Source organism: Salvia splendens, chromosome 1 (genome assembly GCF_004379255.2).
Source record: "Salvia splendens isolate huo1 chromosome 1, SspV2, whole genome shotgun sequence".
Classification (NCBI taxonomy): domain Eukaryota; kingdom Viridiplantae; phylum Streptophyta; class Magnoliopsida; order Lamiales; family Lamiaceae; genus Salvia; species Salvia splendens.
This window is the reverse complement of record NC_056032.1, coordinates 2,421,430-2,445,506: the sequence shown is the minus strand read 5'-3', so window position 1 is coordinate 2,445,506 and position 24,077 is coordinate 2,421,430. Positions and strand designations below refer to the sequence as shown.

General features: G+C 38.7%; 4 protein-coding genes and 1 pseudogene across 5 annotated transcripts; 2 read left to right on the top strand and 3 right to left on the bottom strand.

Moving 5' to 3' along the window:
* Positions 1-13: 13 nt before the first annotated feature.
* LOC121807836 lies at positions 14-8,307 on the bottom strand (annotated as a pseudogene).
* Positions 8,308-8,904: 597 nt separating this feature from the next.
* Positions 8,905-10,384, top strand: LOC121807817 (TOG array regulator of axonemal microtubules protein 2-like). Its single transcript, XM_042208160.1, has 5 exons — positions 8,905-9,264; positions 9,340-9,446; positions 9,519-9,663; positions 9,741-9,935; positions 10,016-10,384. The coding sequence occupies exons 1-5, from the start codon at positions 9,040-9,042 to the stop codon at positions 10,244-10,246; spliced, it is 903 nt and encodes a 300-aa protein (XP_042064094.1). The 5' UTR covers positions 8,905-9,039; the 3' UTR covers positions 10,247-10,384.
* A 137-nt stretch (positions 10,385-10,521) lies between these two features.
* LOC121807821 lies at positions 10,522-12,947 on the bottom strand. 2 transcript variants are annotated; one of them, XM_042208165.1, is made up of 4 exons: positions 11,701-12,947; positions 11,194-11,360; positions 10,911-11,105; positions 10,522-10,830 (listed from the first exon to the last, which is right to left on the bottom strand). In XM_042208165.1, exon 1 carries the CDS (start codon positions 12,923-12,925, stop codon positions 12,074-12,076), a length of 852 nt encoding a protein of 283 aa, XP_042064099.1. In that variant the 5' UTR covers positions 12,926-12,947; the 3' UTR covers positions 10,522-10,830; positions 10,911-11,105; positions 11,194-11,360; positions 11,701-12,073. The 2 variants fall into 2 exon arrangements, with proteins under 2 accessions (XP_042064099.1, XP_042064103.1); XM_042208169.1 differs by having other exon boundaries at positions 11,711-12,947.
* Positions 12,948-14,331: 1,384 nt separating this feature from the next.
* Positions 14,332-18,278, top strand: LOC121807810 (translocase of chloroplast 159, chloroplastic-like). Its single transcript, XM_042208150.1, has one exon. It carries the CDS (start codon positions 14,555-14,557, stop codon positions 18,134-18,136), a length of 3,582 nt encoding a protein of 1,193 aa, XP_042064084.1. The 5' UTR covers positions 14,332-14,554; the 3' UTR covers positions 18,137-18,278.
* A 288-nt stretch (positions 18,279-18,566) lies between these two features.
* On the bottom strand, positions 18,567-24,077 carry LOC121807764 (probable histone-arginine methyltransferase 1.3). Its single transcript, XM_042208082.1, has 15 exons — positions 23,549-24,077; positions 22,900-22,962; positions 22,452-22,554; positions 21,991-22,134; positions 21,700-21,803; positions 21,522-21,620; positions 21,363-21,432; positions 21,104-21,200; positions 20,591-20,645; positions 20,305-20,388; positions 19,778-19,855; positions 19,512-19,615; positions 19,255-19,427; positions 19,014-19,165; positions 18,567-18,820 (listed from the first exon to the last, which is right to left on the bottom strand). Exons 1-15 carry the CDS (start codon positions 23,720-23,722, stop codon positions 18,761-18,763), a joined length of 1,560 nt encoding a protein of 519 aa, XP_042064016.1. The 5' UTR covers positions 23,723-24,077; the 3' UTR covers positions 18,567-18,760.

Below are 24,077 nucleotides of genomic sequence, written 5' to 3'. Positions count from 1 at the left end.
AACCCAATGAAAATTTTAAAACTCAACTTGATTAAGAATTAATATCGAGTATTCAAATTTCGGATATTTTGCTAATCCCTAATTGTACTCTTTCTTCAACAAAATCAATGAATCTGGTGACTTAGCCACTCAAATCAAGCATCAAAGTCTTCGTCAACACTAGTGCTAGTTAGTGATCCCAGTTGATCCATTGATGGAAACTAAAAACAAAAAAGAGTTGAAAGGGAAGGTGATCAAGAAGAATATGTCATCCACTTCCATATCTTGATCATCACTCGATACTAGACGAACAAGAGCTGTTGCAGAAGACAAGCATACGAGGAAGAAACTCGAGCTCCAGTACACTCGGACAGGGGATGGGTACGATGGCGCACCCACAGATCTCATTTCCATGATCATAAACAGAATCACTGCATTGGTCATTGCTTGAAACAGACTGGACAGAAGATCCACGCCATTCCATTCCGATCCCACTCCTCGACTCAGTGCTGATAGGCTGAGAGCCAAGAGGGCTGTTACAGAAACTGTGGCTTTGTACCAAATAGTGGTTATTGAATGAGTACGAGGGCGGATAAGAGGCTCTTCGAGAGGGGTGGTGGGGGCGGAGACGAGGAATGTTTTGAGCCATGGAGAGAGGAGGGATAGCAGGAAAATAAGATCAATGGCCATGAAACGGATCCTCAGCAGACATGGTACTAGGAAAATGAATTCGAGCCACTGTAGTATCGTTGAGACGAAGCTCCAGCTGTCGAAGGATTGGAGGATGGAGATGGAGCATGAAAGAGATGTAATCCATTCCATGATTTATATCTACATGTAAAATTGAACTGTTACTATGATAGAAGTTAAACAGCAAACTAGCGGAAAAGAGAACAGACAGAGACCGAAAATAATGCTGTAATTGAACTGAAAATACTATTACGAGATAACGCCTTCGAAAAGGACACACCTCAGACAAGGACAACACACAGTTGGCAAGACTTTACGTTTTGCACGATCCAACTAAGAAACTTGAAATAAAACTCTAACCAGCGAAAGACTCCTAAACATACTCGAACTAGGAAGCTATGGAGATTTCGAAACTAAAATCCTTCAAATTATCATGCTTATAGAGCCATAGCCAATGTAAAAAGAGAAGTGAAATCCACGAGTTTACTAATTTACAATCTATTTTGACTGCAATTAATTACCTTTTTTCTGTCACCTTTTCTTCATGAAGATAACTTTACAAAAATAAAGCCTACACTAACATTTCTTGATCAGGAGAAGTTGAAATCTTAATTTTGTAACAAGTTTGGGGTATGATAAATATGGTCTCATGTTCGTAGATAATTACTATGGCATTTATATGTTATATAGTGCAGCTTCCTACATTTGTTGACAACTCAGCATCAAGATAAACGACACACAAAATAAAAAAATGAAGCATTAATTCGTGTTTTTTTTAATTAATCGAGGTCAAACATGCATGTGGTATTTTAAATTTTTAATTCTCACGCTGAGCACAATTTATATAAATATGTCATTAATTAATATACTAATCTTGCAGGATCTGTCACAACATAAAGGAGTGAATTTGTTAATTAGATAATCTAATTCCACTATTTCATTCTATTTCCCTCCCACCACGTTCTCTCTCTCTCACCATATGTCCTGATATCTCCCTTGATCTCTGATAGCTACACCATGGCCAGCGATGCAGCAATGAGCAACCCCCCTAAAAGAATATTCCAAACCTATATTATATGTTTCTAAATAATTTTATTTTGAGTTTACTACTAAGTCGAGTCAACTAGGAAATTCTAGGCAAACTCAACTTAATTATTCAAGATTAGGATGCCACTTAATGTGGTGGGAAGTTCAAGCAATGCAGAGAAGCTAGTAATAACCTTAAGAAGAATCAGATAAGCTGCACTACAGCTGCAACTCGTAGGGATCCATTTTGGAGTAGATCGCCGAGCTCATCGAATAACAATGCTGTACGCCAGCCCCATCCCTTTGGAGCTTTTGACAGAAGCGTGCCCGTTTGTTTATAGCTCCCAAAAACCAACACCTCTCTCTTCGACGGGCATATCAACTGAAAGTCCAAAAGAGAGAAGAAGCTAGTGAACAATGTGAGCCAGTTAACTAATGGACAATATCGTTGAAACCACCTTGTTACTTCACCTGATATCTAGCAGTAACCTTTTCCCTAGAATCAACGTACATATGGACCTGAGATCACAAGGCGGAAAATATGGTATGAATTGTGTTGTAAACCATATCATCATTTTACATTACTTAGAGAAAAGAAAAAAGAATTTAAAATGCAAATAAGCAAGACACCTTATCATAAGATTGTGTCAATCGTGATTGTGATCAGCAGTGACAACGAATTTATTTATCACGAAATACGTACGGCACTGAGAACATATTGTTCAGACCTCATGTGAATGCAGCGACAATATTCAGTCAATCTTTTCTAAACAGCACATAAGGGAAGGATGGTATGAAAAATCTGAACAATAAGACGCCGTTATCCATGCGTATCATTGTTAATTTTTGTTATGGGCATTTTGGAGAATTTAAGGGGATTTCATTTTAGATATGATGCTGCCTAAGTTCTTATCAGAACAAGCTTCTCCAAAATAATTAAAATCACATTTCAGCCTATGATATGGTCCCAGTAACAGAGCACCAAAATGTGTTTTAGGGTTGTTCTTGCAGCCAAAAAATGCATCATACAAACATGACTATGAGTACCTTTCTGTGTGGATCATTGATTTCTGCCTTGCGCCGATGAAGAAACAAGCCTGAGTAACATACAATAACAAAAGAGAACAGCATTGAAAAAGACGTTCTTTCAAAAGCACAGTTTAGTCTGATACAAAAGGCTTAAGTATATACCAAGTGTACGACGTCCTTGTGGATCTTCATCACTAAAAGCCTGGACACTTACCTTTGAGATCAAAATGATAAAAATAAATAGATAATTAAATAACCAAACATTACTGATTGATTAATAATTACTATAAAGCAATTTTAACAGAATTGAGAGAAAATGTCTTTGTCAAACCTTCCAGAGGGAACCAGCATAAAATGCTTCAGGGGGGTGCTCGAGTTGAAACCACCTTGTTACTTCACCTGATATCTAGCAGTAACCTTTTCCCTAGAATCAACGTACATATGGACCTGAGATCACAAGGCGGAAAATATGGTATGAATTGTGTTGTAAACCATATCATCATTTTACATTACTTAGAGAAAAGAAAAAAGAATTTAAAATGCAAATAAGCAAGACACCTTATCATAAGATTGTGTCAATCGTGATTGTGATCAGCAGTGACAACGAATTTATTTATCACGAAATACGTACGGCACTGAGAACATATTGTTCAGACCTCATGTGAATGCAGCGACAATATTCAGTCAATCTTTTCTAAACAGCACATAAGGGAAGGATGGTATGAAAAATCTGAACAATAAGACGCCGTTATCCATGCGTATCATTGTTAATTTTTGTTATGGGCATTTTGGAGAATTTAAGGGGATTTCATTTTAGATATGATGCTGCCTAAGTTCTTATCAGAACAAGCTTCTCCAAAATAATTAAAATCACATTTCAGCCTATGATATGGTCCCAGTAACAGAGCACCAAAATGTGTTTTAGGGTTGTTCTTGCAGCCAAAAAATGCATCATACAAACATGACTATGAGTACCTTTCTGTGTGGATCATTGATTTCTGCCTTGCGCCGATGAAGAAACAAGCCTGAGTAACATACAATAACAAAAGAGAACAGCATTGAAAAAGACATTCTTTCAAAAGCACAGTTTAGTCTGATACAAAAGGCTTAAGTATATACCAAGTGTACGACGTCCTTGTGGATCTTCATCACTAAAAGCCTGGACACTTACCTTTGAGATCAAAATGATAAAAATAAATAGATAATTAAATAACCAAACATTACTGATTGATTAATAATTACTATAAAGCAATTTTAACAGAATTGAGAGAAAATGTCTTTGTCAAACCTTCCAGAGGGAACCAGCATAAAATGCTTCAGGGGGGTGCTCGAGTTGGCCATCACAGAGTCTATGCACATCCTGGAATTCGACCCTGAAAAACCAGCAGGCAATGGTCAGAAACATACAATAACTCTATCTCATAAATTACGAACTATCGACATTTAGATATTACGAAGTTAAACATTAATTAGATAAACCAGACACGGAACACATTTATTCTACTGTAATGCATAGGTTCATCTTCACTCAGAAGAAAATTGAAGAGAAATATAAAGCTTCAATATCCAGAAAGTATATGAACTGACACAAAGTCGATGGGACCAGTTAGACAACAATCATCGACTTTTGTAGCATCAGTTAGACTGTATAACCATGATGGTAAGGAAATTCTTTACGCAGCAAAATGGATATGCCAGAACAAGGTACAACTTACGCAAAACGAAGCGGCGGAAAGTGATTCAAAGGTGTTTTTAGGTCCAATGATATAGAACTATTTGCATTCTGCCACTCAACCCCCATAGCATGCCCCGATGAGTCTATCATTGGCATGGGAATGCCATTGGTAGTTAACCCAGTTGACCCAGGGGTCAAAGATCCCACCCGCCTGCTCTGCTGACCTGTCTCAAATTCTCTTCCTAGTTGCACCTCATGCACGTTAGTGGCATCATTCGATCCCATACTGAGCCCAACCAAAACAGTTAACCCATCCCCAGCAAGGTCTGCATTGATGTCAGGTCTATTATCTGGTCCATCGTTGGCAGGAGCTTGGTGACTGTTTCGGTTGCCAATACCAAACGGAACACGAGAAAAGACATAACGAGTTGGTGGCCAAGTAGCTACAGGCACAAATGTAGTTCCGCGGCCAATGCCTGCCAGTCCATCAATCGGGCCCCTGTCATGTACACGAACCGGCCTAAAGAGGCCGTTTCTTTCCCCTTGAGCAGAACTATTGACATAGGCATGTCCAATTTCATTTGGGGGTAGATTATTGTGCTCGTGATCTTGCATGTAGTATCCAGGTGCAGTAACTCAGTTGAGTATCCAAATGGCTGTCAGCACATACATGCAATACTCACGCGGCAGCAATTTCTGCATGTATCAGCACCAACTTCTTGCACTCTTTGGCTTAAGAGCATCTATAAAATGCGGATGATCATAAGAGTAGTTCCCGGGGAAATGAAACTATGTCTAAACAATAATTAAAAAATCAGTGATTCAAAAAATATATAAAATTAAAACACTACCCGGGAAACATAAATAAATTACCAAAAGTGGTTATCTAGCAAATTCAACTTCTAAAGAGGCATACAAAAAAGTGAAATAAATGTAGTTGAACGTTTGATAGCTTAAAGAGATCAAATAACTAAACGAAATAAGCTGAAACCAGCTTAGGCAGTAAGGAAGTTAGTGCACCAGAAAGTATGGGCAGTTCACATTGTCAACTGAGAATCCATTTTATTAAACGACAGTGTATGCAAGAAACAGTAATATACCTGTAACCATAAACCATCATTCACAGCTTTGCAAGGGAAGCCCATTTCTTCAAGATGTTTTCTTTCATTTAAGATGGCCTCAAAGGACATGTTACAGTATAAAAGAGAGCTACCTTCAAACATGTTGAAAAAAGAATCATAATCTTCTCTGCTCATCCCACAATTCCGTTTTAGGCAACGTTTTACCTCTCTTCTTCCCACAGTCCTACCACCCCAAGTCAGAGGTGACATGTTACATCGTTCCCATTCATTAGACATCAGCATATTACTGGAAGAGTTCATCGAAATGCAGTGTATTTGATTTCCTGGTGCCCATCTCCTGTTTAATTGGTAACACGGATCTCCATCTGAAAGCCCTTCTGAAGCCAAATCACTGCTTGCCGATTTACTCTGTCCAACAGTTGAATAAGAACATGAAGCACTAATGTCATCTGGATAAAGTGTATTGCTTGATGAAGGTTGTTGACCTCTACAATCATAAGCTAACTCCAAATAAGATTCACCATATAATGTTCGGGCTTCACCAAAGTTGTCGACAGTAAAATGAGAATCCACTATGGAGTCAGCAAGCTCCACCAAAATTTTACGAGCAGTGTACTGGCCTTCAACTTCATCTTTTGATTTTCTGCGCCCCTTTTCAGTTTCCAGCAAATCATTAGTGCTTTCATAGCCCACATATTTTCTGTATACTCTTGAAGAATCAGTACTGTCTATGACCTCACAACCTACACTGTCCTGCTCATTATGTTCTTTGCAAAGTGTGCCTTTTGCAAGAAGAGTGCATAGTGCCAGTTCGAATCTTCCAGAATTTAGGGAGAAAAAAAGAAAGATTGAGAAAATTAGAAAATATTAAGCTTTCCTAATAACTTTTAAAATACTTCCACAGTTCTCCTCACCGTTTCTCTTCATTGGGCACCCATAACTCATCGGAGGTAAGTAAAGCAAGCAATGTTTGAGAGGAAAGTTTTGGGAGGACCTGACACAGATAGGAGAATCATAGAAAATAAAAGGCAGACAAACTATTATATTCTGCCACCATTCTGAAGGTAAAAGAAAATAAATCTCTAAAGCTAACAGCAATACAAAATAAGAAGATTGGTACATACCTCTTTCAATTCCTGAGCACCACTTTGACAAAGGTAGCCCCAACAAGTGTTTCTAACACGTTCCCCCATGAAAGCCGTAATCTTGGCTCTCGGCAAAGACCTACATAACAAAGAACGTGATTCCATTCTAAATGCTTACATCCAAGTGACCGAATGCTTTCATAACCAGAAGGATTTAGACCTGATAAGTTAAGAAGTTGGTAGACCATAATTCAGCAATAATGAAGTCTGTGCAAATGGCGCATAAATCCTGCACATAAAATGTAAGTATTATAGAAAAGTGTAAATGCAATGAACAAATCCAACAACCGATTGTCAATATAGGTCTAGGAAACAAGCATAAACAATGCTTGCATAGCAGATAGTTAATAGAGAGCCAGGATTTGCCAGTAAAATGTCTGCAAAAATAAGATTGACTGTAAATCTGTGCAATGAGAAGGATGATGAATCACAGAGCTATTTCCAACGATAGCAGCTTCAAGTTCACCTATTCGACCCAAATCAGCCTGACCAACAAATTTACAAAAATATGACATGGTCAAGACATTAAAGCGAGCAAGTAGATGCTTGCATTCCTATCTGCTGACCTGAATTCCACAGTATGACAGCCCGTAATAAGTGACATCAGTGGCTGAAAAATAATTATTATGTATGATGTTTAATAGATAAAGTTCTGACAAAATTTATCCAGCTACACTTCTATACAAAGGATAGAAATGCCATTTTTGGAGAATTAAGCATAAAATTTACCAGGACATATTTTGGTTCTAGCAAAAGAGGTAGATACCTAAAGTGGCAACTGTAAATGCTTATCACTCTTTATCAGCAAGAACAATTGGTATCAATTAAAGATGAGATTTACAAATTTAATTGCCATTAGTTACCTGAAGGTCAAGAAAAGAAGCAGCAGCTAGAACTCGAAACGCGTTATTGTCATTAAGCTTGGGATAATGACCATAGAGGTGGGTCAAAGCTATCTCCATCGCTTCACCGTTGCTATCATCCACATTCACAGTCAAAACTGGAGCGTTGGCTTCTTTCCAAGGTCCCTGGAGCATATTCCTAAACGATCAAGTGCAGAACTAAACATTAAGTGATTGCAACTTCATTTCAAACCTCAATCAAATAGTTAATTCAGCTTATGAACGAAGCATACTTCAACAGATTACACAATTCTGGAACGAAGACGTACCGAAAGTAAGAACTCCGGGAGAGTATGAGGCGATGGAGGTGATAGGTGGATCCCATGGATTTCAAAACGACGTCGGAGAAAACGCCGTTGTTAAACCCTTCCAATTGGATGTGATCACAAAGCGACGCCAGGTTGCAATCCAACGCAGCGCGGCGCATCTCGCCTCCGCCGCGCCTCTCCCCCGAGCTGCTGCTCTCGCTATTCTCCGAGTAGGAATGCTCCTTCGTCATCTCCATCGGCCCGCCGCCCTCGCCGCGGTGGCTGCGGTGGTTGTATCGCCTGACGGAGAAATGCTGCGGTTGCGGTGGCAATAATTGAGGTGGAGGAGGCTCCATAGCATATGCACACGATGAATTGTGTATGCACGGATGCAAATTCAGTGGATGATTTTGAACAACGAGGATGCATGCGATTCCGAATTGATTTGCAGATTTTTGCAGAGTAGAAGAAACAGAAAGCTATGGGGGAAAGGAAATTTTGGAATTTGCGGGAAAAGGCTCTAACTTTTGGTGTCTTCGTGAATTAGTCCATGAACTTTATTATTAGTACCATAAATGATGAACTTTCAAATAGATATGCCAACGTGACATAAATTCTGTTTTTTATTAAATTTGTTTTGTTTTCTTTGTTTTTAGAGTTCTATTTTGTTAAATAAAAGTAGTATTGTGTTTAATATTTCAAATAGATATGCCAACATGACTTGCCACTTATAAGAATTATGTCAAATCGAATTCAAAATATCATATAAGCCGGATTTTACCCGCCATGGGAAATACCAAACCAATATGAAAGTTCATGATTTGTGATAATAATTTGAAAGTTTATGGAAAACATGAATTTATACAAAGTTCATGATATTAGGGACCAATTTCCCTTTCCAATATTACCAATCGATGACATCCACATTTGAATTTGCCAAAATATAGCTAGTTATTTGCAACCTTCTTTGATAATGCGACTTCAGCGTTAAAACGCTCAACCGGAGCAAACGGCACCGCAGAGAAGCGCGCATTCTAGAAATGACCGTTTCGAAAGCTAAAAATTCAAATTCACAAACGACCGTTGCTCGAATCATTTCACTCCCCTTTATATTCATCAAAGCATTTTCACCTTCAATTTAATCAATCTTGTATCAGTATTCATCCAATCCTTAATTCCTTCACTTCAAAATCTCTTTCTAAATCTCTCCCTCTCTAATTTCAAAACCTCTTTCGAATTCTCGAATAATTTTTTTCAGAAACAATGGCGCTGAGGTCTCTTGATAATGCGCTGCCAATCGCTGCCGAGAGGCCTAGAAAGGCAGCGAAGATCGCAATCTCAGATCTGAAGGGGAAGCAGCAGCCCGATCATGTCGTCAACGATGAAAATCAAGTTCCCGTGCCGGTGCCCCTGTCGGTGGATGTATCCATCGATTACATTTCCTCTGCAAGTCTAAAGCCCTTTGAAGACCCTAATTCCAAAATTCAGGTAATTTCCTGCAAAATCAGAATCTTTGTTTCGATGAATCCGTGGCTGTGGTTGAATTTTTGAAACTCTTGTTAGGGTTTGGTTGGAGGGTTGGAGTCGAGGGATTGGTTGAAGGTGTGTGAATCACTGAATGATGTTAGGCGATTCGCGCTCTATCACTCTGCTCTATTGCAGCCAATTCTGTATGTCCCTCTCTCTCCCCTCTCTGTCTCTCTCTAGATTGTGTGGTTTGATGAATTGTGTGGTGAATTCAGTGAAAAAGTGGTGCTAGTGATGGTGAAAGCAATCAAGAATCCAAGAAGTGCACTGTGCAAGACTTCAATCATGGCTGCTTGTGATGTTTTCAATGCTTTTGGTGAAACCCTCCTTGAATCTGCTTCTGATGCTTTTAGCCAATTGGTACAAAATCATACCTTGAATTTAATTCCTTTAGCCTTAAAATCCTTTGACTAAACTCCCTCTCTCTCTCTCCCCAGTTGTTGCAGCTACTACTAAAAGCTTCACAGGACAAGAAATTTGTGTGTGAAGAAGCAGACAAGGCACTATTGGCAATGACAAAGTCCATGGCTCCTCTCTCTCTCCTCCATAAGCTCAGTTCATACGTCGGGCACATGAACCTCCGAGTCAGAGCAAAGACTGCGGTTTCAATCTCCAACTGCATCTCAAACATGGTACACCAACTTCCCCATTCTTGAATGCACTTTATAAATGGGCATTATGTATAGCTAACTTTGTATGAAATGCTCCTTAGGATCTGAAAAGCATGGAGGAGTTTGGCTTAGCGGCATTGATTCAGGTGGCGTCGAACCTCTTGAATGACAAGCTCCCCGAGGCAAGAGAAGCAGCTAGAGGAATTGTGGTCTCACTCTATGGAGCAATGACAGAAGGTGAAGAAGAGAAGCAGGAGTTTTGGCAAAGCTTTTGCCTGTCTAATCTGCCAGCTATTCATGCACAAGCTATGATCAAACTTGTTTCTTCTTAATTGTTTGATGAGGATCAAGTAGAGTCTGGTTTTTTAGCTGTTTCAAGTTTTTGTTTCGCTGTTATGGGATACTTAGATTGCTTTCATGTAAAGATCACATTTACATGAATGTATAATAATGCTATTATTTGATTCCAATTATAGTTTCCAACTTTATTTGCTTCTGTCCACAAGAAATTCAAAGACTTTGTTTACATTCAAATAAACTCCCAAAATAGTGGAGAAATAAGCTACAATAGCGGAGAAATCGAAATAAGCTTTCAACAGTGGAGAAATGCTATCAAAATCCAAAACTTCAACTACTCCAAGAAAATAGTCCACTATTGTATCAACAACACTTCAAAATCCAAAAAAACACCTTTAACATTCGAAAACTTCGAAAGGAGGTTTCAAATACTCAGATGCTGCTGGATTGTAGTCAGGCTACAGAATGGCAAGTTGCAGCTATCTCGTCAGCCTTGCTCAATGATAGCTCGTAATGCCATCTCAGCATCGGTAAGTGGCTGGCCTGCATAGAGCTGAAGTTGCCCTCTCTTCACGACAAATGCCCTTAAGGAATATGATTTTACTGCCTCTTTTAGTTCCTAGAAATTGAGCTATATCTCAGTAATGTGTGACTCATCAAGAAAGTTGAACTAATACATTGAGATCCAAGTTCACTTACTTTGACAGTTAATGGAACAACATCAGCTTTGAAGTCTCCCAAATCCTCAAAGAATGATTCCAGAGGATAACAGAAGTTGGCTGCATCAACACGATCTTCAAAAGCTACAGCGTAAGATGTCTGCTCGTCAGTGCTTGGAAAGCTTTTCAACGTATAAAGCCCTTCACCACCAGTGCCTCTTTGCATAAAAATAGCCTGAATAGCAAAAGTGGCACTATATAACAATGACGCCAAGCCAGTAAAAATACAAGAAACGAGCACAGGAAGGAGTCTCAGGACATACTAGAACGAAAGGAAGATTGAACCACCAGTGGCCAGTATCATTTTTGCTTTTCATTACTGATTTAGCATTTCCAAATCCTTTGCCACTGAAAGTACCATTTCCACTAGACAGCTTATCACTAGCTTTTCCTGATTTTGTAGCTTGACTAGCTTCTTCATTTATTTTTCCTGTACACGTGATGATTCCATGAGAACACTTTGGCATTTATGCATGCATATTTTGACTACTCACATATCCAGCACATAGTAATCACTGATGCAGTAGATTGGGTGTTGAAATAGCATATTCAATTGATTTTTGGGCCCCGATTAGAATAGGTATTCAGCACAATCTTTTGAAGAACTGAAAACTTCCAATGGCTACAATATAGTCACATATGACCTTCATAACTTGGAAAAGCACTATAGTATCCGAAACACCAGAAACAACATAATTCGAAGATCTAACTATTTAACTACTAAAAGGCCATCAAAACTCAGATAACACAAGAGTTGCTAGGGGCACTACCATCTATCACCTTAGGTTTTGCCACGCCCTTTGTCTTTCCTTGCCTGCTCGTCCCCCTTTCTTTCGTCACCTTACTCCTTGTATTCCTGGTGGACTTGGTTATTGCAGACACCCCTTTCTTGTTATCCTCTTCCACTACTCGAACTGCATCAGATACCTTTGAATCATCATTAGACACTTCAGTCTGCCTCTCTCCATTATGATCACCATTCCCCCTTCTAAACAACTCACTCCCTTCCTCTACATCATCTCCAATAACTCTACTATCATCTAAACCTACAAAACCTTTGGGTTTCTCTACTGTATCACTAGAAAAATCTTTGAATTTATACTTCTTTTTATATAATAAAGCACCCTTTGCAACCTCATCTCCTCATCTCTTTGTCTCCCCACTTGAATGCCCAACCAATGGTGTTTTTAAGAGCGAACTCCCTAGCTTCTTCCTCAACTTCACCATTGCACCATCAAGCTCTTCCTCTATCTGACTTTTGACATGTTTGCCCCCATCAGTCCCCTCATCATCTTCATCATCCTCACCATCACCACCATTCCTCTTTGACTGCAATCTTTCCTTTTCCCTGGCCTCCCTCGCCATTACCCGAATCTCTTCAATTTTCCTCTCCATCTCCAACTTCTCCACATCAACATTTGCATCTCCAGTAACAACATCTCCCAACCCCTTTTTCGAATTCCCCTTTTCATCCAAAACAGCCCCCAGTTCACTACTCCCATTCACAATTTCCCTTTTATTTTCGGTATCATCCAGACCATAAAAAAGAACAGCTAGAACTGTCTGAAACACGAAAGCTCCAACAAACCACCACCCATATTTCAAGATTGAGTCTTTACCGGCCACACCAGTTCCTCCATCAATCTCAACGCCGGCAGGCGGTGAAACCTTAACTTCCTCCAGTTCTTGCAATTCTCCAGCTTCTTCAAATTCAGCTGATTCTGAGTATTCATGCTTCTCAAATTCCTGCTGCTTAGTCTCTTGAGGTGGGATTTCAATTGGGATTATTGGGTTTGCAGGTAATTTGGGGATAATGGGGTTTTGAAGGGTTTTGAGGATTTTTGGGCGAAGGTGGTTTCTTCTTTGGGCGCGTTTAGCTGGGAATGAAGCGGAAGAGCTGGAAACGAAGAAAACCGGTTTAAGGAGACTGATATTCCTGGAAGTAAATCGACGGCGGTGGAGGCCGGCGGCGGCGTCATGGTGCAGAGCCGCCATTTTGCCATGGGACGGACGATAAACGTGGGATAAATTGTTTTTTATAACCTTTTTATTAACTTTTATTTAATCTAAATCCAATTAATGAAATTCTAATGATTGAAATTTTGAAAGTATGGATTATGAAGTTTTCTATTTATAAACGGTTTTAATATTTCAATTTCTTATATTTATACAAAAAAAATATTTTATCATTTTAATGAACTTTCATAATATTTTGTTTTAAAAAATATCCAGCTTAAATGAATTTTAAACGAATTTATTTTTATTTCTTTTTCTATATTTAAAAAATCAATATATTTATTGATATTTTTTTAGTAATAAAAATTTGTGCTGTTTAGTTTGTATCAATAAATTTGATTTTGAATCTGAATTTGAATGAGATTTATTACATCACCTAAAATTCGATTGGATTATTAAGTCATATATATGCATCCAGCCATCCACTGTAGTCTATATTATCTTTTCGAATTTGAATCCATTGGAATTATAACCTATTTAATGATCGAAATTTAAAACTAATTTATTTGGTTGACTCAATTCGGCACCACCACTTCTCTAATGCTGACACTTAAATTTTGAACAATTTAATTTTCCTTTATATTTTTGGAACTAGGTTTAGATTTTTACATGTGTAACATTGTTCATTGATTGTTTTTTTTCTTTTTGTTCACATTTGATTTTGAATAAAGTACAAAACTATAATATCAAATTGACATATACTAACGCACAAAGTAGATTTCTAAAACCTCATGTAACATAGTACTGTTTCATTGAAAATTATATTTCATCTAATACTTAGGACTCGTTTGATAAAAAAGATGGGATATGAGAAGATATGTGAAACAAGATAAGAAATACGGGCTTCATGTCAAGATATGCAAAGATATGATTTTTTTCGATGTTGTTTGATAGAAAAGAAATTATCTAAATTTGTATAGTATATTAAATAACATGGCTTAACTTGACAAATTGATGGGTTACATAAACATGGTTAAAGTTATAATTTTAGTAAGATTGGAGAGGGCCCTTGTTTTATATTGGGCTTTGAGTTAAGCTTAACCATGATATCAAACAATTAGAAATGTCCATATATAATTCTCAATCTTGGTATTACTAAGTTATCAAACACGCCCTTATAATGATCGAGCACCTATTTATTCATTCAATGTTCCTCTAAATTCATTATCAATAAATTAGTACAGTACATTACATTTCAAGAACATGACTAACTAATTAAACAAATGCTAAATTCATCCTATCCAATGTCCCAACACAGATCAAACTCTGAAAAATACAATCTTTAATTAGCAGTAATTTCGAAATGATTGAATCGTATGCCGCAGATAAAAACAAGGCGAAAATGCAACCACGACCACTCCCAACCTCCAAGAAAAAAACATGAATCCATGCCATAAAATCCAACCTATGATGTCTCTTCACAACCACACCTAAATCAAAACAAAATTCAAATCCTACAAAAACCCTCCAAATAAAAGACAAAAACTCAATCTTGAAACTCAAACTCAAAGCACTCTGCACCATTGACCTACCTAGTTCTTTATCAGCATTTTCAAACAAAACAGCTGCATAACAAACACCAAGAGCCTAAAGTTTGCAGCTTTCTTCATGGGCTCGAGCATCCAGGGCGTCCCTCTTTCAGGTATTAGAGCACCTCTAACTTTGGATGACTCCGACATTGAATCTTCTTTTTCGTCGAAGAGTGGTAGCTATTACAGTGATAGTGAGCTTGAGAATGTTGAGGGTGATGGGGATATGTTAGAAGTTGGTGGTGGTGTTGAGGAAGATGAAGGGCTTGTTGAAGAAACTGAAGTCGTTAGTGAGTTTGCGGCTTCTGGTGGTGCTGTGGTTGGATTGAGTGGAGAAGTAGTTGAGAGTAGTAGCAGCAAGGAGCGTAGATTTGTTCAAGAAAGTGGTGATTTTGATGATTCTGGGTCGTTGTTGAGTGAGTCGAATAATGATGAGCTAGTCGGAAAGTCGAAGAATGGTGCGAATTCGAGCATTTTTAGGCCAATGGTGGCTGAATCGGATGAGGGAGTTGAGGAGGTTGGGGAGGTTGAGGTTACACCAGTTATGGGACCTAGAGTTTTATCAGCAAGAAAGCTGGCTGTTCCTGTTGCCAAGATATCCGGGGACAGTGATGACGACTCTTATGGCAGCGTGGTTTCGGATGAAGAAGGTTTCTATGCTGGCGTTGCAAGGGTTCCTAGCATTGAAGTGCTGCATAGGATTGGTAGTGCACCGATAGTTAGAATATTGGAGGATGATGATGAAGGGAATGAGAATGAGTCACAAGGTGAGAATGTTGTGGATATGGAGCTTGATGGGAACTTGCTAGATGAGATGGAGCACTCTCTGGTCAAAGATAGTGATGCCCTTGATTTCAATGAAGAAACTATGGCTCACTTGTTGGATGTGGACGAAGAGTTTAATCCCATGGCCGAATCAAGGCATGATGGAGAGCTTATTCATTTGGATGAGGATATTAAAGAGGTTGATGTTGTTGAAGAGAGGAAGGAGTGTTTGGAATTGGTTGGTTCCAGAGAGGATGCTGATTTTGCTGAGAGCATTGTTTTGCACGATGTATCTTGTGTTGCTTCGGTTGAAGAAGCTGCAGGAAGTAATACTGGTTTAGAGGATAATTATATTATCAATCAGGAGAGTTTGGAATTGGTTGGTTCAAGAAAGCTTGCTGATTTTGCCAATAGCATGGTTTTGCACGACGTATCTTGTCTTACTTTGGTTGATGAAGCTGCAGGAAGTAATATTGGTTTAGAATTAGAGGATAATTATATCTTCAATCAGAATTATGAGAGTGAGAATGTGGAAGGAATGAAACAAGGGATTGAGCAGACAGTTGAGTCCTCTTGCTTTGATGCTGACCATGAAATTAGCTCCCCTCATCGTTGTGTTGACATCAATGAAGATGCTAGCTCGATATGTGCAGTTGCTGCAAGTCAATCTGTGTTTGAAGGGTCAAAATTAGATGAAGAAGAAGAAGAAGAAACTGGGAAAGAAGTTGAAGCCAGTGAAGTATTGCCTAGTGACGTAGAAGAATTGAGCTTTTACTTGGACATTAGTAAAGCTGAAATGGATGTGACACAAGACTCTACTACTCCTAACACAGGAGGGGTTTTACTTGATCATTCAGAAGAGATTGATAGTGAGGTTCTTGTAGATTTTCACGACGAGGTGGATGTAGGTAGCGGGATGAGTAATGAGATACATACAATTGATGCTGCTGCTCTTTTTGAGGACATAAATAGTGCTGCCTTGGGTGATGATGATGATCTTATCAAAGTTGCGTCAGTATATGGTGTGGAGAATTCGTCCCTGGGTACATTCGACTCTGCAAGAACGAGCATCGCAGCTGAAACTCATGGGATGAGTAATGAGACACATACAATTGATCCTGCTGCTCTTTTTGAGGATGTAAAAAGTGCTGCCTCTGGTGATGATGGTGTGGAGAATTTGTCACTGGGTACATTCGACTCTGCAAGAACTAGCATTGCAGCTGAAACTCATGGGGTGAATCCTTCTTCTACCATTGGTGAAGATTTAAGTGAAAGGGAGAAGATGAGTATCAAAAAAATACAAAAGATAAGAGCAAAATATCTGTGCCTTCTAGAGAGATTGGGCCATTCCCCTGAGGATTCTGTAGCTTTGAAGTTTTTATACCAGCTGACACTTGCTGCTGGAAGTTCGCATCTTGATTCCTGCAAGAATGCAGCCATGGAGAACGAAGCACAAACAAAGGACAGTCCGGATTTCCCGTTGACTGTCTTGATTATAGGAAAGACTGGAGTTGGCAAGAGTGCTACTGTGAATTCCATTATGGGAGAAAACACTGCTGCAGTTGATGCATTTGAGCCTGCAACGGCTCGTGTGAGAGAAATTGCTGGCTTGATCAACGGAGTGAAGCTAAGGATCTTCGACACCCCTGGTCTTAGTACTTGTTTGACAGACCAATCCAGCAACAGGAAGATTTTGTCATCCATCAAGAAAGTGATGAGGAAATGTCCACCTGATGTTGTCCTATACGTGGACCGCCTGGACACCCGAAGAGGCGGCCATGATGATTTGTCTCTTCTGAGGCTGGTCACTTCATCTCTTGGTTCATCAATATGGAGAAAATCCATTGTTGCTTTCACACATGGAGCTGCAACGCCTCCAGATGGGCCTGATGGATGTCCTATAAGCTATGAGGTGTTCTTATCTGAGCAGTCGCAAGTCGTTCAAAGCCTCATTTGTCGTTCAGCTGGGGAGCCAGAGCCACTGGTGATGACTCCAGTTTGTGTTATTGAAAATGCAGAAAAGAATGGAGATGGAGAAAAAGTGTTGCACAGTGGGTGGAGAGCTCAGCTGCTGCTGCTGTGTTGCTCAATGAAGATTATATCAGAAGTGGGGGCTCGGAGCCCTCTTGGATTGCTGAGCCATTTGCCTCCTAAATCTCCTGATTTGTCTCCATTCTTGAAATCCAATGTTCATCCAGGACTATCTAGTGGTCAAAGTGGTGACATTGTTGGATCAGATGCCGAGCTGTGTGATCCATCTGGATCCAACCAAGACGTAGACGTTGAGCACGACAATCCATTCCCGTTCAAGCCACTCGACTCCTCACAGACTACTACTGAGCTCAGCCGGGACCAATGGGAGGCTTATGGGGATGGAGAAGATCAAGACTCAATGGCCTGCCTTTTCACAAGGCCGGTTCTCACCCCACATGGATGGGACCACGGATGCAGCTACGAATATCTGCTCATTGAAGACAGAATCAAGACTGCCAATGCAATGATCTCAGCTTTACTCACAGAAGACAGAAAAGAACTCAAAATCCAGCTGCATTCATCAGTTGGGAAACGAGCAACAGTGGTGGGAAACACCGGCATCATTCAATCTGAAGATGATGCAGCATATGGTGCAACCTTGTTTTTCAATCAAGACGAAGGCACTGTCGGGATATCGGCAATGAGATGGGGAGATGAACTTATCTATGGCTGCAACCTGCATTCTTGCATCCGTATCAGCATGGAATCCAATCTTGACATCACAGCTGCATTGAACAGCAGGCTGAGGGGCAAGATTTGTATGAAAACGAGCTGCTCAAATCAGCTTCAGATCGCAGCTCTGGCTCTTGTCCCAATTGCCATAGCTGCGGTCAAGAAGCTTTTTCGACAGATTGATGGATGATGTGAAGATAGTTAGAATAGAGAATGAACTGGTGTATATAGTGAAAAGAGTAACGAAGCAGCTTATATTTGTGAATTAGTAAAGACTTGAACTTGCTTCTTTTTTTCTCTTATAAATGAAAAAAGATTTAGCCATTGATATATTTCCTTACGTATCTTTCCTTCTATTAGAAATGGATCACTCACACTTAAAAAGCCTTATAAGGGGGAGTGTTACCCATACTTATATAGATGTGGAACAAGATTTGAAAGTTTTAACACCTTTTAGAACTTTCCTTTTAGTACCGGAGTTTTGAAGTTGCTCGAAGTCTTCCCTATCTCTATCAATAATTTTTAGAAATAGAATTGAAATTATGAAGCTCTGATTGCAAGCAAATTAAAAGACTGATTCCAAATTAAACCCTTGCTAAAGTGATAAAAAAAAACATAGATGCCCAAAATTTGTAACTTGATAAAAGCAATAATTTCTCAATTTGGTGGAGGATACAAAGTAGTAATCCATGTCAAACTATTGAATAGAACAGCTAGCTGAAACAATTACAAGAGACATGATCGGGTTCTCTCTCGTACGAGCTTACAATAATATGAATACAATCTTTTGTCGGATAAATTATGGATGCAGAGATCACATAGATTGTTGCAATAGATCTGAGGCCTCTTCATCATGTGATTGTATTTGTAAATCCTGCAACAAGCAAATCCAAATGTTACTATACTTTAAAAACTGTGTTTTTTCCTCAAACGATGTAACAACTGATGTTATGTATAAAAAACTAGGAAGAAACCAAACTTATGAAAAGCATTTCTGGAGTTATAGATTTCTACTCAGCATGTATATGTTAAAAAAACTAAAGCAGCATGTGTCATAAGTTGCAAACCTGCGTTTGTAGTAATTGATTTGGTTGTTGGTCTTGGGACATTGGATAGGCCTGTGGTTGAGACATCCGATAATAAGGCTCTTTAAGATCAAGCTTTCCTGATGATGTCTGGAGTATTCCTCCTTGTTCAGCACCAGGGCCCCACATTTTAGCTATTGAAACAAGAACTAGATAGTCAGTGAAGGAAACTAAACATGTACAGAAATAGTGGTCACGCTGAAAATGAAGTTTTAGGACCCACCAGATAATGTTAGGTTAAGGGTATAGCTCTGAGCTTTATGGGCCACCATATGAAGTCGGCCCGTTATCTCTTGGCCAGGCATCACATATATAGGTTGGGCCAGAACACAACGGAGCTGGTACCAGTGTGTTGTAGGGGCACCTGGAGCAGTGGTTAGCCACCTTTGTACAGTGCTGCCAATGAGGTAACATGATTAAGTAAGAACATGAGCCAGACTCAAGACAATGATGTGCACTGCTGTGGTGGTGAAGTATTACCTCCCGTCAAACAATACATCGAACCAACAGGCCAGTCCATGCACTCTGGTGCCGGTTGAAGATACAAATCTCAGTGGAATGTCAAATTCATATAAGTCTTCCTCCTGTTAATTGTCATTTCAAACATCAGCTTAGAATTTTATTAGGCCACAAAAGTATTTTTTGTGTGTGTGAGTGGGGGGGAGGGGTTAGAGAAGATTGCTGGAATGCAGGATTATGTATGCAAATACAATACAAAAGCAGGTAGAGGAGCCAAGAGCATTTACCTTGGCAGAAGTGAAATCTATGACATGTGAGATTGCAGGAGCCACCAATAACCTAGGATCAAATGCATCCACAACTGGCTGCAATGCTCGGAGGAGGTAAAGTAGAATACAGTCAGGCATATTATATGAATAGCTGATGCCCAACTCTTGCAAAACCAAATAGATGAAAGATCAAAGGATGATTTATAATAGAGAAGATACTTTAACTGTATCACTTAGGGAAAAGTATGGTTGGTTTTGATAAATAAGTTTGAATAGCTTAAGGAAAAGTTGCATCTCTAGCGTAGTCCTTTGTTTTTAGTACTTATATCTAGAACATGTAGAAATTTAGGTGCGCCATTTGTTTTTAGTACTTAGAACTCTCTGTGATTAGAAACAGATTTCATTGATATATCACATCTATAGGAGAGAATGAAATGAAGTGCACGTAAATGGATTTTGGTAGTGTCAAGCCATAGAATTTGTATATCATAAAAAAGACACACGGTTGAACAGACATTAGAGTGAGAAATGGAGTGAGAATGAACCTGTGAGAAGTATCCTTGAAAGGCAGTTCCATGTAAAGGGGTCAAGTTAACACCATAATAATTTTGTTGCTGCCAAAACAAGGCCTGGATTGGGAAAGAAAAACAATAAATGTGTATCTTATATGAACAGTAAAAAAATACTGATACAGAAAAAATAAAATTTAAGCTTTTACAACATATTCAACCTTCACATATAATAAAAATTATTCAGAATATCTTCTGTTGATCATTGTAAACACATGTCAGCGGAGAATTATAGATAACCATGGCAGTAAGAGATGCTTACCTTATTTGCAATTTCTATGTATAAGTACTCATCACTAAATGGCGCCATATGTATTCTACAAGAGCAAATAGTAACAAGTATCAACACAAGAAGGTATAGAAATATAAATTCAATGGATTACAAATATACCCAAATACATGGTGATTTATTGTTAAAATAGATCCGAACAATGACTAAGTTGTATAATAGATGATAATGCAGGCACGAAGAACCATCTATAATTTGAAGTAAGGTCCCTGTTAAAATAGATCGAAAGAAAAAAATGGTAATAGCCAGTCAAACACATCCGAGAACTCTGGAAAGTATCTAAGATTCTAAACCGTAGGTAATATTTAGGAAAGAAGTACATAAGGATGGTTTAGTTATAAACTAAATAAATGCATAATGAAGGAAAAAAATGGGCAATTTCTGCAGTACAAACTCTCTTTCTTTTGGGAAAAAAAAGCATATTTCTAAACAAAACCCCTAACAAAAGCAATTAGCAGAAGAAGGTAGGACTTGGGAAACCCCTACCTTCCTATTGTCGGAAACATTTTCCCTTTTGGCACAAGGAACCTATCTCTTGCAATTATGTATGATTCTAGCATCCTCTCATTAATTAGCAATGTTCCTGCAGAACAGAGTCAGTTTTCAGTAAATGTGTTCGAATCACATGCTGGATAAAGATAGTGCTCCACTAGTGTTTCCTCTTTATCTTATCTAGTTAGCTGCATCTCCAATCATCAAGGCCTCATCATAAGATGGATAACAGAAGAAAAAGAATCAAGCATACCCATTGGTTCAGATATCAAAATATCTGCTTTTTCAGGTAGTTCAACATCTTCAACTTTACCCTTAATTACCTATCAGCAAAAATATGTAACAGGAAATTTATAGGAGAAGAGAAAAATTGGTTCACAAACAGGTGAAAGTATGTAAAAACAACTCTTACTGTTATTTTTTCACTGAATGAAGGGTTTCCAGATATGAGTTTGTTTGCATAATCTGCCATGTCTGATGCTTCTACAGCATAAACATGCTTTGCACCAGCCTGAGAAAAGCATATTAGAAACTATAAATTTCTGATATTTATGATGCTAAGGTATTCAAAAGCATCACATATATCACACCTGAGCAGCAAATAAAGACAAGATGCCACTACCGGCCCCGACATCAACTACTACACGATCAGTGAAATCGATGCGATTTTCAAGGACTGCAGCATAATAAGATCCTGGAATAGAAATTTCAATCATATCACCAGATAGGGTTCCCAATTTACTTTAGCTACAAGAAAATGCAACAAGCGCTTATCTGCAAAATTTCTTAACATGAAATGAGAAGGCCACAGTTTTAAAGATCTTGGATGTATAATGACAAATTAAAAGAGTACTGCAGAACAGGTTGAATGAGTGTGTAACCTGTCCTCACATAGTCCTGCAACATATTTTGTTGATGAAGAAGCTGCCCGTAGTAATGGAAGTACATTTTGGCAGAAGATGCCTCTATTTTGTCATCAAACTTGCTTGCAGATGATGAAACAATTCCATTTGGCAAAGACGACCCTGGAGCATAGGAGTCGACATATGAGTCAGAGCATTGTTTCTTAATGTACGACTTCTTCCACCTCAATATTTTCTAACATACATTTAGAATTTTCTAAATATTCAGGAAACAAGTTGTTCGACTAAACTTTCTATAAGAATTAGCTTTAATCACATCTTTATATGAAAAAAAATAAACAAGTACGTTCCAACAGTAGCATAGTACCAAACACATAGTGATGATATTCATCTCAAGCAAACAAGGTAACAAATACGTAGATAATAAATTAAGAGGCCACATCTGCCATGGCAAAGCAACAAAGATATCATATACCAACCTTGAACAGCCACTTCCTTCTTCCATTGCTCAAATGCACGATGGAAGGCCGTACTTTCCTCCTCATTTCTAAACTCTATAGTGATTCCTCTAGAATAGCTTTTCTGATTCACAAGATAAAAGCCAACAGAAAATGCATCAGTTATATATGATGCAGAAACGGGAAGAAATAGTCCATACATTAGCATGTAGCAGCAAGTGCACTGTGATATATGCCTATTCACTCTGAGGCAAAAAAATATTAGAGCAAGCTACATGCCATCACATTACAATTCCATCATCTCAGATAATACTTTATACTTATTTACATTAATGAAAAGCAAAAGAGATGGAAGTCCAACGCAAACATTAGTTTTGAACCTCCAAATATAAGAAAACTAGTTCCTTCTCCATTTGTATATGATCCAGAGGCTATAAATATGATTAATATGCAATGATATATCTCATACCTCCTTATTTGTATCGGAAGCTTCAGACATACACAAGGATCGAGCCGAACCAAGCTTGTAAAGCTGGAAGGAAAACAAAACATAATAAAACAGACCATCACAACACATAAAAAAAAGAAATAGACATAGCTCAATAACAACACATAAAGTGAAACTAGTGAATTCGATGCATACAAGCCTGAAATATTGATCAAAAGAAAAGGTTTTCCACTAGTTACCCCCAAATAAAAAAAAGGGCTCAATAGTGGAGAGAGAGTCCACTCACCATCTTAGATAGAAAACTGCCAACATTTTCAAAAACCGTACAAATACTATTCTATGCATAATTCTTCTAATTCTAAACTCAAACTAGACAAGGAAAGAAACAAGCTTTCTTCCATTTTTCCCACATTCTAATGTTTTTAAAACTCAATCTATCTAATTATCGAAAACGCTATCATTTCATTAAAATCCTTTAAAATATAAGGTTGGAATAGAAAACGAAAATAAATTCACCATAATCGTCGACGAAACACATTCCAACTACACACAAAAAAACCATCCTTTATTACAGCAGACTTGATTTCCACCACCTCGAAATCAAACCAACCAGAAACCGAAACCCTCGGGACACAAAATTCAATCACCGCGATACAGAAAACAAACGAACCTGGCAGTTGCTGAGATCGAACTGAACCGCGCCTTCCGAATCAGACTCGGAGCCGAATAAAAGCGAGTCGGAGCGGAACCGCGCCACCACCGGAGGCGAGGCGCTTCCGGAAATCGACAGCTGCGAGATTGAGGCCACCAAAAAGTCCTGCTCCTTCAGCTTATTGTTCTCCATTACAGTAAGGATAATTAAGCTGATTCTACCTTAAAAGGAATAAAAATTGGAAGAAGCTAGGGTTTTCAGTGAGAGTGAAGGTTTTAGTGCGCAGTGGCTTTTGCTGCACTGGTTTTTGTTTGGAGGCGTTGTTGATGAAGGGTTCCGCGATCCACTGCTGCAGTGGTGAGTGCGCCGCGGTGCAACCGGTGACGTGTCTCCCTGTGATTGGACTGTGCTGTTGTACTTCGTTTAATTAGAGTTTCATGAAACAAGTGCGAAAGGCACACACTCGTGAATTAGTAGTAAGATTTTTTGGTTTTTAGAAAAAATCAAGAAAGGATGTTCTTTTCTTGGGATAGGTTGTTTACCCAAT